The following is a 15,154-nucleotide window of genomic DNA, read 5'->3' on the forward strand; positions in this document are numbered from 1 at the left end:
CCTGCGTGGGGGGGTCCACGGGGTCCCGGGGCGGAGCCGCCCCCGGGGAGGAGGAGGAGAAGGAGGGGGGGGGGGGGGGGCAGGTCCCGGGGCGGGGGGAGGCGCCGAGCCGGGCGCGCAGAGGCGGCCCCGGCAGCGGTACCGGCAGCGGTACCGGCAGCGGTACCGGCAGCGGCGGCGGCAGCGGCGGCGGCAGGCGCCTCCCCCGGGGTCGTCCCAACCGGTTGCACGGGGCCATGCGGAGCCCGGGGCCGGGAAGAGCCGCCGCCGCCGCCGCTCCCGCCGCCGCGCATCGCTAGGGACCGGCACCGGCACCGGCACCGGCACCGGCACCGGGACGGGCACCGGCAGCGGGAGCGGCTCCGGGACCGGCAGCGGGAGCGGCTCCGGGGCCGGGAGGAGCTCCGGTACCGGCACCGGGAGCGGGGTCGAGCACCGGGAAGGGCTCCGGTACCGGCACCGGGAGCGGGGTCGAGCACCGGGAAACGCTCCGGCACCGACACCGGGAGCGGGCACCAGGCTGGGCACCGGTACCGGCTCCTTTACCGGCACCGGGAGCATCTCAGGATCCCCGGTTCCCGCCGGTACCGTGGATGATGGAACCGGTGCCGGGCTCCAGAAAAAGCCTCTCGCTCTCGTTACCGGTGCCCCGGGAGGGCCCCAGCACCCTGAAGCCCCCCCAGCACCTCTGGCGCCAGCCCCGCACCCCCATCCGCATCCGTCACCGCGGCTTCTCCGACACCGACCGGCACCGGTCCCGGCCCATGGAACGGGCGGACGCCGTCGACACCGGGGACCGACCGGGGCTGCGGAAATCCCGCATGTCCTGGCCATCTTCCCTCCACGGGACCCCCGGCACCGGCAAGCGGTAGGTGACAGCGGTGGGGACCCCCCCCCCCCCGGACCCCCCCAGTATCATCCCGGTACCGGGACCGAAGGCGGGACCCCCCCGGCATCATCCTCATGCCGGTACCATGGCGGTGGGAGGGAGCCGGTGGCCATGCCGGTGCCGGGGATGGATCCGGCCTGCGGGCTGCCGTGGGAGCGGGGGGCGGCAGCAACACGGGGGGGGTCGCATCCCTCGGGACCCCTGGCCTGGTCAGACCCTTCCCAGGGGTCCCCCGCCAGGCATCGGTGACGGTGACGGGGTCACCGGCACCAGCACAGCCATGGCTCCCGGCTCTGACCCCCCTGCCCATGGGCACCCCATGGGTGCTGGTTCCGGCAGGGTTTGGGGGTGTCCAGGGACCCCCCCCCAAGACCTGACCGAGGGCACCCCATCCCAGCAGCCGCGGTTTCGGGGTGACCCCCTTGCGCGGCCACCTCTGCCGGGGCGAACCCGCTCCCGGCGGGGGGGTGAGCAGAGCCGGCCATGGCACGGCCACCGGCGGGACCCTCGGGTGCCGGTGGAGGGGGTCCCCATCCCAACACCGGGGCTGGGAACTGCCAGGATCCAGCCGCCATGCCGGTACTTGGGAGATGTGCCGGATCGGGAGATGCTCGATGTGGGGGGATGGATGCAGCACCCCCAAACCAGGGGGGGGGAAAACCTCAACCGCCCCCTCGGGGTCCATCTGGCACTGGCTCTGCCCGTTCTGGTCGGGAAGTTTTTTGGGGAAAACAACTTGGGAATGCGCCGACGGGTGGTTGTGCCGCGACGGCAGCATGTGCCGGGTGCCGCGTCCTTCCGGCAGAGCCGAGGGCGCAGCGGCACCTCCGGCTTCGTTAGGGGAGTTAATTTATGCGCAGGAGGCTCAGCAGATGGTCAGGACTCAGGGTTTTTATTTCCTCCCTCCTCCTCCTCTTCCTCCTTTCCCGACGGAGTTTCCCCCCCCACCGACCAGACGGCTGTCGGGCGGCGAGCGGCTGGGGAGGGTGATGGGGCGTGGGTAGGGCTGGCATCCCCCCGGTGAAACCAGGGCTGCCGGGGCCCCCCCCAAATCTGGGGGTCGGGATGCCGGACCCCCCCGCCGCGGCATCCCATCAAGCCCCCATCGGTGAGACCCGGCAGACAGGCAACCCCCACCCCCTTATCCCGGCATCCCCATCCCACTGCCGGCACTGGTGTGGTTCAACCGGGAGGAACTGGCTCAACCCTCGCTCACGGGTTTCTCCCTTCCTGGAGCAATTAGTGTAATTAAACAAAACAAATGTGAAATCCCAAGCCGGGATTTCACTGGGGTAGAGGCGGACGGCCAGAGCCCGGCTCGCCACGGCAGTACCAGGATCTGGCCGGCCGCCGCCGGCTCCCAGAGGCTTTTCCCGGGTTCTTGCAGCCCTCGCCCTAATTAATTCCTCCTGCTTTAATTCCTTTCCTTTTCAGAAAAAAAATATAATAATAATCAAATCGATGCCAACCTCGCGCCGCCGGCGAGTCGTGGCGATGGCGGCGGTGCCGCGCGCCGCCCATCGCAGCCCCTCCGGCGTTTATGATGTGCCGTAATCTTTTTCGAGGGGGATGAGTCACCTGCGGCCATTAAAAGTGATTCACGTTTGTCTCCGGCTCCCGGATCAGATCCCGGTCGGGAGGAAATCCCGCGCCGGCAGGCGAGCCGTGCGTGCCGGCTGCCAGGAATAGCAGAGGGACGCCCCTTCTTGCCGCCCCCGGGGTCGGCCGGGCACGCCGGCCGATGCGGCACGGCACGGTATGGCACGGTATGGTATAGTATGGCACGGTATGGTATAGTATGGTACAGTGCGGCATGGTATGGCACGGCACGGCGGCACCGGGCTGGGGGTCCCTCTGCGCGGGGGGATGCCGGCGGTGGTCCTGGGCACGGGGATGCCCCAGTGCTGGTCACTGTCCTCGTCCCTGTCTCCTTCCCAGACTCCAGCTCTTCCTGCTCTCTGTCTCCATCCTGTCTCTGTGGCCATCCCATCCTCATCCTCATCCCCATCCTCATCCCCATCCTCATCCTCATCTCCATCCCCATCCCCATACCATCCCCATCTCTTCCTCATCCCTATCTGTCCCCATCCCATCTCCTTCGCAATCCCATCTCCATCCTCATCCCCAACCTTTTCCCTTCCCATCCCCATCTCCATCCCCATATTTTTCCCATCCCATCCCTGTCCCCATTCCCATCCCATCTCTATCTCCATCATCTTAGTCCTCATCCCCATCTCTTCATCATCCCATCTTTCTCCGTCCTATCTCCTTCCCAATCCCGTCTCCATCCTCATTCCCATATCTGTTCCACCTCCATCCTCATCCTTTTCCCATCCCCCTCCCTGTCCCCATTCCGTCTCCATCCCTCTCCCCATCCCCAGCGCTTCCTTGTCCCCATCTTTCTCCATCCCATCTCCTTCCCAATCCCATCCCATCCCATCCAGGGGCACCTTGGGGTTCCCTCTGTGCCCCTCACCCCCTCAGGGACAGGGACTGGGACAGGGACGGACCCAAACTGGCCATTCCAGGATGAGGCCGGAGGAGCGGGTGCCCGGGGACCACCAGAGATGATCCAAGGAAACCACTGCATCCCACCTGGCTCCGCCAGGGAGCGGGGACCCTGCTTCTGGGGTGCTGGACCCACCGAACCCCCCAAATCGCCCCAGCAGGATCCCATCCCGCATCCCAAACCAGGAGGGAAGGAGCCGGGACCCCCAGGGCACCCTCGGGTCCCCAGTCCACTCGGGATAATGGACACTGGGGACACTGGGGACACCGGGGGGTCCCCGGCCTGACTGTCCCCCGTCTCTCGCCCGGCGACTGCGGCTCCCGAGGCGTGAAATAATCCTGATCAAATCCCAAAAAAGCCTTTTCCCTCCCCGGAGCCGGTTGCTAAATTTGCCGGCTGTGAGTCACCCCCCCCCCCTCCACCGCTGCCTGCGCAGGCCCCCCCCCCGACTCCCCTCCCCGCCCCCCCATAGCGGCCCCCTGCCACCCCAGGGGGATGGGTGCTGCACCCAACGGGGACCCCTATGGGCTGGGGACCCCCATGGGGCTGGGGACCCCCATGAGGACAGGATGCCCCGCAGGGCCAGGGACCCCCATAGGGCTGGGGACCCCCGGGAGGCTGGGGTCCCCCCAGGGCTGGTGTCCCCTACGGGGACAGGATGGGGGTGAGCCCCTGACGGGGCTGTGTGGGGTTTGGGGGGGCTGAGCTGTGCCGTGGTGGGTTTGGGGGGGCTGTTCCTGGGGCCCCGCTTGACCCCCCTGGTGGGGGACATGGGGTCTGGACCCCCTTCTTGCGGGGACACATGGGGTCGGACCCCATCCCCGGGGGGACACATGGGGACCAGACCCCCTTCTTGGGGGGAAACAGGGGGTCCAAACCCCCTCCCCAGGGGGTCATGGGGTCCAGACCCCCTTCTTGGGGGACACAGGGGTCGGGACCCCCTCCCCGGGAAGACACGGGGGCTGTCTCGCTGCGCCAGGAGGGTGCAGGTTTGCGGGAGCGTAGGGTGGGGGAAATGGTGGGGGGGGGGGGCCAGCATCCCCATACAGCCCCTTGGCAGGTTCCCCCGGGGGTCCCCGTTGAGTGGGGCCAGGGGGACCCCAGGCAGGGTGCAGGGACCCCTAGGGGGGGTCAGGGACCTCCAGAAAGGGCTCAGAGACCCCCGGGCAGGGTGCAGGGACTCCCGGGGGGGGGCTCAGGAACCACTGGGCAGGGTGCAGAGACCCCCGGGGGGGCTCAGGGACCCCCGGAAAGGGCTCAGAAACCCCCGGGGGGGGGGCTCAGAGACCCCCAGAAAGGGCTCAGAGACCCCCGGGCAGGGTGCAGGGACCGCTGGGGGGGCTCAGGGACCCCCAGAAAGGGCTCAGAGACCCCCGGACAGGGTGCAGAGACCCCTGGGGGGGGTCAGGGACCCCCAGAAAGGGCTCAGAGACCCCCAGTCAGGGTGCAGGGACCCCCGGGGGGGGTCAGGGACCCTCCAGAAAGGGCTCAGAGACCCCCGGGCAGGGTGCAGGGACCGCTGGGGGGGCTCAGGGACCCCCCATCCAGCCCCCCCCGCGAAGCCCCTGGCCGGTCCCTCCCCGCTCCAGGGCGGCAGGCGGTCCCGGGGCGGCACCGGGGGGTGGGCCCCCCCCTCCACTCCGCCCCCCCCCCCCCTCCCCGGTGCCTCCCCGCCCCCCCCCCCGCCCTCTCACCCCGTCCCGTCCCATCCCGCTGCCATGGCCGGGGAGCGGCGGGGGCTGCAGTTACCCCGTTCCCCCCTGCTTCGGCCGGGGGGGCCGGGGGGGGGATTTGAGGACGAGACCTTCCTACCTGCCCCCCCCCCCGCCGGCTCCCCCGGTCTTTGCCCCCCCGGTGGGTCCCCCACTTTCTTCCGCCACCTTCGGCTCAACCGCAGCATCCAGGAGCGGCATCGCAGGATGCGGGGCAGGTAACGGGGACACCCCCCCCCCCCCCAAAAAAAAAAACCAACCCCCCCCCGGAAACCCGGACACCCCCCCCCGCAACCCCCCCGGAAACCCCGGACCCCCTCCGGACCCTGTGGCCGGGAGCGCTGCACGCCCCCCCCCCCCCCGGGGATGTCAGCACCCCCCCCCCCCCGGTAAAGACACCCCCCCCGGTACGGACCCCCCCGACCCGGTACGGACCCCCCCGACGCGGTACAGACCCCCCCAAAGCCGGTACAGCCCCCCCAGGCGGGGTACAGGACCCCCCCCCCGGTACTGATACCTCCCCCCCCCCCCGGCGTGGGGAAGGTGGCGGGGCTGCTCGGACACCCGGGTCCTCTGTGGGATGGGGGGGGCAGTGGGGTCAAAAGTCAGAGCATGGGGGGGGGGGGGCTCAAGGCCCCCCCCCCCCATGGGGCTGCCCCTCCTTATGGGAATGGGGGATCCCCCCCCCCAGCGCTGGGGTGTCCCTAAGTGCCCCCCCCAGGGCTGCACTTGGTGGGTGTGTCAGGTCAAGCCCCCCCCCCCCCAAAACAACACCCACCCCAAGGCTGCTCTGCCAGCCCCCCCCTCCCAGGACCCCCCCCCCGGACCCCCCCCGGGGGGACACGGTGTCGGGGTGCTCCGGGAGGGAAGCGGGGGGGCCCCCCCCGGGCCGCTCGTCCCAGGGCGGCTCGTTAGAGGAACCCGGTAGAGGAAGGGGGGGGGGCCGGGGCGGGAGCACCCCCGTGTCGTGTGTGTGTCCCCCCCCCCACGCACCCATGGAGCCGGGGGGCACCCAGTGGGCCAGCGGCAGGAGACCCCCCCCAGGGACCGAGCGGGGGGGGGCTGGCGGTGAGGTAAGGGGGGGCAGGGGGGAGCACCCCCAGCTCGGGGCAGGGGGGACAGGGACACCCCCCCATACCCAGTTTGGGGGGGGACGACAGGGACACCCCCCCATGCCCACGCTGGGGGGGGAGAGGGACCCCCCTATTCCCAGGAGGGGGAACGGGACCCCCCCTTTTTGCGGTGGGACAGGGCCCCCCCCCAGGTTGTGGGGGACAAGGGTGTCCCACGTGCCCAGGTTTAAGGGGGGGTCCCTTTGTGAGCCCCCCTCCCCAAACAATGGCCTTTGGGTGCCCCCCGGTTGCGTGGGGACCCCCCAGTAACAGCGGGGGGGGGGACACGGAGGGGGGGGGCAGGACGCCCGGGTTCCTTCCGCGGCCCAGGGGGAAGTGGGCGACGGTTGGAGGGGGGAGGAGATGACGGGGAGCCCCCCCCACCCGCGGGTCCTCGCCCCGCAGCGGGGGGTCCCTGAAACTGGGGGGGGGGTCCCGGTTGTGACATTGGGGGTCCCAGGGTGCCCGGCACTGGGGGTCCCAACTGGGACACATGGGGTTGGGGGGGGGGGTCCGTACTGGAGGGGGTCCCAGGGTGTGTATGGTCCCTGGGGACCCCCAGCCCGGGGGGGGGGCTGGTATTGGGGGGTCCCAGTGTCGGGGGGTCCCAGCAGTGGGGGGTCCCAGGGGACAAGGGTGCCGGTGGTCCTGGTGCTGGGGGGTCCCAGTATTGGGGGGGTACTGGGGCACAAGGTTCTTGGGGGTCCCAGTGTTGGGGGGGGGTCCCAGTATTGGGGGTAGTGAGGGCTGCTGGGGCACAAGGCTCCCAGGGGTCCCGGTGCTGGGGGGGTCTTGGTATTGGGGGGGTCCCAGTGATGGGGGGGGGTCCCAGGACACAAGGCTCCGTGCTGGGGGTCCGGGGACATGAGGCTCCTGGGGGTCCCGGTATTGGGGGGGGTCCCGGTATTGGGGGGTCCCAGGGCTCGGGGCTCCTGGTGCTGGGGGGGTCCCAGTATTGGGGGGGTCCAGGGGGACAATTCTCCTGGGGGTCCCGGTATTGGGGGGTCCCGGTATGGGGGGGTCCCGGCTGCCACAGTCCGGTGCCCGGGGCGGGCACCCGGTGCTGCCACCGGCTGCAGGATCCGGCCCCGCCCCCCCCCCACCCCGGACACCCCCCACCCCCCCTTGTCCCCCCCCCCGGCGGACGCCTGCGTCCCTCGCCATGCACTTTCCCTTCACCGAGGAGGACGTCGGGTGGCACCGGCTCGGCGGGTCCCTCAGGTGGGGGGACACGGCCCGGGGGGGGGGGCAGGTGGGCACCGGGGGGGTCCCCACCCCGGGGGGTGCACCCAGGCTCCGGGACCCCCCCACCCGAGGGCACAGCGCGGACCCCCGTCCCCCCGTCCCCTCCGCGGCTGCCGGAGTCGGGGTCCCCCCACGTGGCTCGGGGTGCCCCCCACCCACGGGTGCTGCCGGCACCCACGGGGGCAGCCGGCGGTGTCGCGGTGCTCCTGCGGGTACCGGCGCCGGGGATTGCCGTCCCCTGTGTCGCGACAGGGCCCCATATCGCGACGGGGCCCACGGGGTCATCGGCGGCGGCTTTCGGCCAGCGGGCAGCCGCTCCGGCCCCGCGGCGAAAGGTCGCGGTGGAAACACGAGACAGCGGCTAAAATTAAGCGCCGCCACCCAGCGCGGTGACGGCGCGGTGACACGGTGTCCGGGGCGCGCGGTGACTGGCACCGGTGTGCACGGTGACGCTGGTGCGACGTGGTGACACCGGCGCACGGTGACACCGGCGTGCACGGTGACGCTGGTGCAACACGGTGACGCTGGTGCACGTGGTGATGGCAGTGTGCACGGTGACGCCGGTGCGCGTGGTGACGCCGGTGCACGGTGACACCAGTGTGCACGGTGACACCAGTGCATGTGGTGACGCTGGTGTGGATGGTGATGCCGGTCCAACATGGTGACCCCGGTGCACGTGGTGACGGCAGTGTGCACGGTGACGCCGGTGCGCGTGGTGACGCCGGTGCACGGTGACACCAGTGTGCATGGTGACACCAGTGCATGTGGTGACGCTGGTGTGGATGGTGATGCCGGTCCAACATGGTGACCCCGGTGCACGTGGTGACGGCAGTGTGCGCGGTGACGCCGGTGCAGGTGGTGACCCCGGCACACGGTGACACCAGTGTGCACGGTGATGCCGGTGCACGTGATGACGCCGGTGTGGACGGTGATGCCGGTCCAACATGGTGACGCCGGTGTGCGTGGTGATACCGGTGTGCACAGTGATGCCGGTCCAACAGGGGACCCCCCGGTGCGCGGACAGCGGTTGCGCGGTGACAAACCTTGCAGGTGGTACCCCGGCACAACGGGCACCAGTGTGCACGTGACGCCGGTGCGCGTGGTGACGGCGGTGTGCGCGGTGCGGCTGCGGCGACCAGGTGACACCGTGCAACTCGTGAACCGCCGGCGCCCGGTGTTCGGTGCAACCACGGTTCACCGCGCCGGCTCGCGCGACCGCGGACAGGAGAGCCCGGCAGCGCGCGTGGTCTCTCACAGTCTCCGGGCCGCACCTACATCGCCTCCCACGCCGCGATGTCCGCCAACCACCCTCATCCTGCCCGCCGCTCGTCCCCACGTCCCTTGCCCCCCCCGCTCGAGTGGAGATGGCCCCTCGCCGGGCCGCAGCCCGCCGGACCCCCAGGCCAGCCCGGGGCTGGTGCTGCTGCCCGGCGGCCCCCCCGGCCAACGCCGCGAGTCCTTCCTCTACCGCTCCGACAGCGACTACGACGCTTCCCCCAAGAGCATGTCCCGAAACTCCTCCATCGCCAGCGAGGCGTGAGTACGGCCCCCCCGCCCCCCCCGCCCAGCGAACCCCCCCCAGGGCCCTTCCATGGACCCCCCGTGCTCTGGGTGCCGTGGCGACCCCCTGCCATCCCCCTGGAGACCCCCCAGGGACCCCCTGATAGCCCCCTGGGGACCCCCCCGATATTCACCTGGGGATCCCCCCGCCGTCCCCCCGGGGGACCCCCCGATACGCCCCCAGGGCCCCCCCCGATATCCCCCGGGGACTCCCTGCGTTCCCCTTGGACACCCCCCAGTATGCCCCTAGAGACCCCCCCTCCATCCACCCAGTGACCCCCCAATATCCCCCCAGGTACCCCCCCACCATCCCCTTGGAGACCCCCCAATACCCCCCCAGGGACCCTCCCGGGGCTCCCCCTGTGCCACTGTGGGCCGTGTCCCCCCCCCAGGGTGTGGGGGGTGCTGGAGGGGGACCCCAGGCATCCTGCCCCCCCCCCCACTGACACCGTCCCCCCATTTCTCTTCCAGCCATGCCGAAGACCTGATCGTCACTCCCTTCGCCCAGGTAGGGCTGGGGGGGGGGCTGGGGGCGGTCCCAGGGCGGGGGGGGGGGGCAGGTGCAGAATAGGGCCCCCCCACCCCAAAGCCCTACTGGGGGGGTCGAGGGGGGGGGCTGGCCCCGATGCTCGGCGTTTGGGTGACGCCAGGGGCAAATTTGGGGTCCCTGGGGGGAGGGATCCCCCTCTATGTGTCCCTGTCCCCCCTCTCTTTGCATCCATGACCCCCCCCCCCCCCCCCGTGCCCCCCCCCCCAGGTGCTGGCGAGTCTCCGCAGCGTCCGCAGCAACTTTTCCATCCTGACAAATGTCCCCACCCCCACGGCCAGCAAGTGAGTGACCTTGACCTTGACCCTGACCTTGACCCCGACCCCATGGGGGGGGTCCTGGCCAGCCCTGACTCTCCCCTCCCCGTCCCCCCCCCCCCCTTCTCCCCGGCAGGCGGTCCCCCGTCGGCTCGCAGCCCCCCCCTCTGCAAGGCCACGCTCTCGGGTAAGGGGGGGGGGGGGGTTTCGAGGCTGAAGGGGTTAAGGGGGGGCGGCCCCCGCGCTCGGGGGATTTGAGGGGATTTTGGGGAAGGATTTGGGGGGATTTGAGGGGATTTGGGCGAAGCTGGGGGGGTGAAACTGGTGGTGCCCCCGTCCCACTGGGGAAACTGAGGCACGGGGCTCGCAGCCCCCATCTCCCCCAGCCCTGTCCCTGGGGAGTCCCCGCAGCCCCCCTGACCCACGTCCCCCTGTCCCCCCACCCCAGGGGGGTCCCTTGCACATTCCGGGGGGGGTCCTGCAGCCCCCCCATCCCTGGGGGTCCCTGCACATCCCGGGGGGGGGTCCTGCAGCCCCCCCATCGTGGGGGTCCCTGGCACATCCCGGGGGGGTCCTGCAGCCCCCCCATCCCTGGGGGTCCCCACAGCACCGGGGGGGTCTCACCCCATCCCCAGGGATCCCCGCAGCCCCATCCCCAGGGGGGTTCCTGCACCCCCCAATCCCTGGGGGTCCCCCCAGCCCCCCATCCACTGGCCGGGGGGTCTCTTGGGCCGCCGCTGACCCCCCCCCGCGCCCCCCGCAGAGGAGACGTCCCAGCAGCTGGCCCGGGAGACGCTGGAGGGAGCTGGACTGGTGCCTGGACCAGCTGGAGACCCTCCAGACCCACCGCGCCGTCAGCGAGATGGCCTCCAACAAGGTGGGCCCCGGCGCGGGGACGGGGACGGACCCCCTGTGACATGGGGACGGGGATGGGGACGGGGACGGACCCCCTGTGACATGGGGACGGGGATGGGGACGGGGATGGGACCCCCCTGTGACATGGGGATGGGGACGGACCCCCTGTGACATGGGGATGGGGACGGGACCCCCTGTGACATGGGGACAGGATGGGGACAGGGATGGGACCCCCTGTGACATGGGGACGGGGATGGGGACGGGGACGGACCCCCTGTGACATGGGGACGGGGATGGGGACGGGGACGGACCCCCTGTGACATGGGGACGGGGATGGGGACGGGGATGGGACCCCCTGTGACATGGGGACGGGGATGGGGACGGACCCCCTGTGACATGGGGACAGGATTGGAGACAGGGATGGGACCCCCTGTGACATGGGGACAGGGATGGGGACGGGGACGGACCCCCTGTGACATGGGGACGGGGATGGGGACGGGGACGGACCCCCTGTGACATGGGGATGGGGACAGGGACGGACCCCCTGTGACATGGGACAGGGATGGGGACAGGATGGGGACCCCCCTGTGACATGGGGACGGGATGGGACGGACCCCCCTGTGACATGGGGACAGAATTGGAGACGGGATGGGACCCCCCTGTGACATGGGACTGGGACGGACCCCCTGTGACATGGGGATGGGGACGGGACCCCCTGTGACATGGGACAGGGATGGGGACAGGGATGGGACCCCCTGTGACATGGGGACGGGGATGGGGACGGACCCCCTGTGACATGGGGATGGGGACGGGACGGACCCCCTGTGACATGGGGATGGGGATGGGGACGGGGACGGGACCCCCTGTGACATGGGGACGGGGATGGGACGGGGACGGACCCCCTGTGACATGGGGACGGGATGGGAGGGGATGGGCCCCTGTGACATGGGGATGGGGACAGGGACGGACCCCCTGTGGACATGGGGACAGGGATGGGGACGGGGACGGACCCCCTGTGACATGGGGATGGGGACGGGGACGGGGACGGACCCCCTGTGACATGGGGACGGGGATGGGGACGGGGACGGACCCCCTGTGACATGGGGACGGGATGGGACGGGGGACGGACCCCCTTGACTGGGGACGGGGATGGGGACAGGGACGGACCCCCTGTGACATGGGGACGGGATGGGGATGGGACGGACCCCCTGTGACAGTGGGACGGGATGGGGACGGGACGGACCCCGTGACATGGGGACGGGGAGGGGGACGGTAGGGACCCCCTGTGACATGGGGACGTGGGGACGGGGACGGACCCCCTGTGACATGGGTACGGGGATGGGGACGGGAGACAGACATCGGACCCCCCCTGTACATGGACATGGAGACTACCAGGGGATGGACAGGATGAGACCCCCTGTGACAGGGGGATGGCGGGGTGACCCCCTGTGACTGGGGACAGGGATGGGGACGGGACTGACCCCCTGTGACATGGGGACAGGTGGGACAGGGACGGACCCCCTGTGACATGGGGACAGGGATGGGACGGGATGGGACCCCCTGTGACATGGGGACGGGATGGGGACGGACCCCCTGTGACATGGGGACAGGATTGGGATACGGGATGGGACCCCCTGTGACATGGGGACAGGAGACGGACGGACCCCCTGTGACTGGGGACGGGAGGGGACGGGGACGGACCCCCTGTGACATGGGGACGGGGATGGGGACAGGGATGAGACCCCCTGTGACATGGGGACAGGATTGGAGACAGGGATGGGACCCCCTGTGACATGGGGACAGGGATGGGGACAGGGATGGGACCCCCTGTGACATGGGGACAGGGATGGGGACGGGGATGGGACCCCCTGTGACATGGGGACAGGGATGGGGACGGGGACGGACCCCCTGTGACATGGGGATGGGGATGGGGACAGGGATGAGACCCCCTGTGACATGGGGACGGGGATGGGGACGGGGACGGACCCCCTGTGACATGGGGACGGGGATGGGGACGGGGATGAGACCCCCTGTGACATGGGGATGGGGACGGGGACGGACCCCCTGTGACATGGGGACGGGGATGGGGACGGGGACGGACCCCTGTGACATGGGGACAGGGATGGGGACGGGGACGGACCCCCTGTGACATGGGGACAGGGATGGGGACAGGGATGGGACCCCCTGTGACATGGGGACGGGGATGGGGACGGGGACGGACCCCCTGTGACATGGGGACGGGGATGGGGACGGGGACGGACCCCCTGTGACATGGGGACGGGGATGGGGACAGGGATGAGACCCCCTGTGACATGGGGATGGGGACGGGGATGGACCCCCTGTGACATGAGGACAGGGATGGGGACGGGGACGGACCCCCTGTGACATGGGGACAGGGATGGGGACAGGGACGGACCCCTGTACTGGACATGGATGGGGACGGGGATGGGCCTGACGGGGACGGGATGGCGACCCCCTGTGACATGGGACAGGATTGGAGACAGGGAGGGACCCCCCTGGACATGGGACAGGGTGGGGACGGGGACGGACCCTGTTACATGGAGGGATGGACGGGGACGACCCCCTGTGACATGGGGACGGGGTGGATGGGGACGGGGACGGAACCCCCTGTGACATGGGAACGGAAGGATTGGACGAATAGGGATGGGACACCCCTGTGACATGGGGACAGGTGAAGGATTGGACAGGGATGGGACGCGCCCCGTGACATGGGGACAGGGATGGGGACAGGGATGGGACCCCCTGTGACATGGGGACAGGGATGGGGACGGGGACGGACCCCCTGTACATGGGATGGGATGGGGACAGGATAGCCCCCTGACATGGGGACGGGATGGGGACGGGGACCCTGTACATGGGGACGGATGGGGACAGGGATGGGACCCCTGTGACATGGGGACAGGGATGGTGACGTATGGACCCCCTGTGACATGGGGAAGGGGAGGGACAGGGATGGGACCCCCTGTGACATGGGACGGGGATGGGGACGGGGATGGACCCCCTGTGACATGGGGACGGGAGGATGGGGAGGGGACGGACCCCCTGTGACATGGGGACGGGGATGGGGACAGGACCCCAGCATTACCTTGGGGACAGGGACAAGCTCTGCCATGGGTTTGGGGATGGGACCCCGGCTGTGCCGTGGATTTGGGGACAGGACCCGGCTGTGCCGTGGGGATGGGGACTGGGATGGGAACAGGACCCGGCTGTGCCGTGGGTTTGGGGACAGGATCCCGGTTCCGCCGTGGGGACAGGGACGGGGGGCTGGTGGCAGCAGGGGGTTGGGGACAGCGTCCGGGGGCTGCGTGGGGTCCCTGGCCCTTTGGGGGCTGGCGGCGGTGCCGGTGCCAGCAGTTGTGCCGGCGGTGTCGGTGCTGGTTGTGCGGCGGTGTTGGTGGTGGTTGTGTCGGTGGTGCCGGTGCCAGCGGTTGTGCCGGTGCTGGTGGTGCTGTTTGTGTCGGTGGTGTCGGTGCTGGTGCCAGCGGTTGTACTGGTGGTGTCAGTACTGGTTGTGTTGGTGGTGCCGGTGCCAGCAGTTGTGCTGGTGGTGCCAGTGCCGGTTGTGTCGGCGGTGTTGGCGTTGGTTGTGCCGGCGGTGCCGGTGCCAGTGCCGGCGGTTGTGCCGGCAGTGTCGGTGCTGGTTGTGTCAGTGGTGTCAGTGCCAGCGGTTGTGCCGGCGGTGTCGGTGCCGGTTGTGTCGGTGGTGTCGGTGCTGGTTGTGTCAGTGGTGTCAGTGCCAGCGGTTGTGCCGGCGGTGTCGGTGCCGGTTGTGCCGGCGGTGTCGGTGCCGGTTGTGTCGGTGGTGTCGGTGCCAGCGGTTGCGCCGGTGGTTGCCGGCAGCAGCAGCGGCTGTGTCAGGGGTGCCGGTGGCACCGACGCCGGTTGTGCTACCGGTGGTGCGGGTGGTTGGTGGTGGTGTCGGCAGCGGCTCCGTCGGGGTGTTGGCGATGCCGATGGCGGTGCCGGTGCCCGCGGTGGTGCCGGTGCCAGCGGTTGTGTCGGTGCCGGTGGCGCAAGGCCCGGTGGCCATGCTTGTGGTGCCGGCGGCGCCGTAGCCGGTGCTGCAGGTCTGGGTGCAGGATTGTGCCCCCCCCCCCCCCGGCGTGTCCCCACGTCCCCCCCCCCCGTGCCACCCGTGTCGGGTCCCCACCCCAGCGTGGGGGGTCTGGGGGGGGGCTCTGCCCAGTGGGGGGGTGACCCTGGGGGGGGTCCCTGGCCCATGGGGGGGGGTCGGGGGGGTCCCTGGCCCGTTGGGGGGGGTGACCCCTGGGGGTCCTTATCCCCAGGCGGGGTCACTCGTGGGGGTCCCCATCCCAGTGGGGGGGTCCGGGCCCCGGTGGGGGGGACCCAGGGGTGTCGTGTCGTGTCCCCCCCCCCCAACATGGGGACCCCAACAGCATCTCCCCCCCCCTCCCCAAACGCCTGGGTCCCCCCTGGCTCTGCGGCG

The 15,154-nt window shown here is 70.7% G+C and overlaps 1 protein-coding gene and 1 pseudogene across 1 annotated transcript; both read left to right on the forward strand.

Annotated features, from left to right (window-relative positions):
- Nucleotides 1-470: 470 nt before the first annotated feature.
- On the forward strand, nt 471-2,578 carry PDE4A (phosphodiesterase 4A). The gene is made up of 2 exons (XM_041127486.1): nt 471-868; nt 2,455-2,578. The coding sequence occupies exons 1-2, from the start codon at nt 594-596 to the stop codon at nt 2,576-2,578; spliced, it is 399 nt and encodes a 132-aa protein (XP_040983420.1). The 5' UTR covers nt 471-593.
- A 5,784-nt stretch (nt 2,579-8,362) lies between these two features.
- Nucleotides 8,363-15,154, forward strand: part of LOC115347949 — a 67,344-nt pseudogene continuing 60,552 nt past the window's right edge.

Source organism: Aquila chrysaetos, chromosome 11 (genome assembly GCF_900496995.4).
Source record: "Aquila chrysaetos chrysaetos chromosome 11, bAquChr1.4, whole genome shotgun sequence".
Lineage (NCBI taxonomy): Eukaryota > Metazoa > Chordata > Aves > Accipitriformes > Accipitridae > Aquila > Aquila chrysaetos.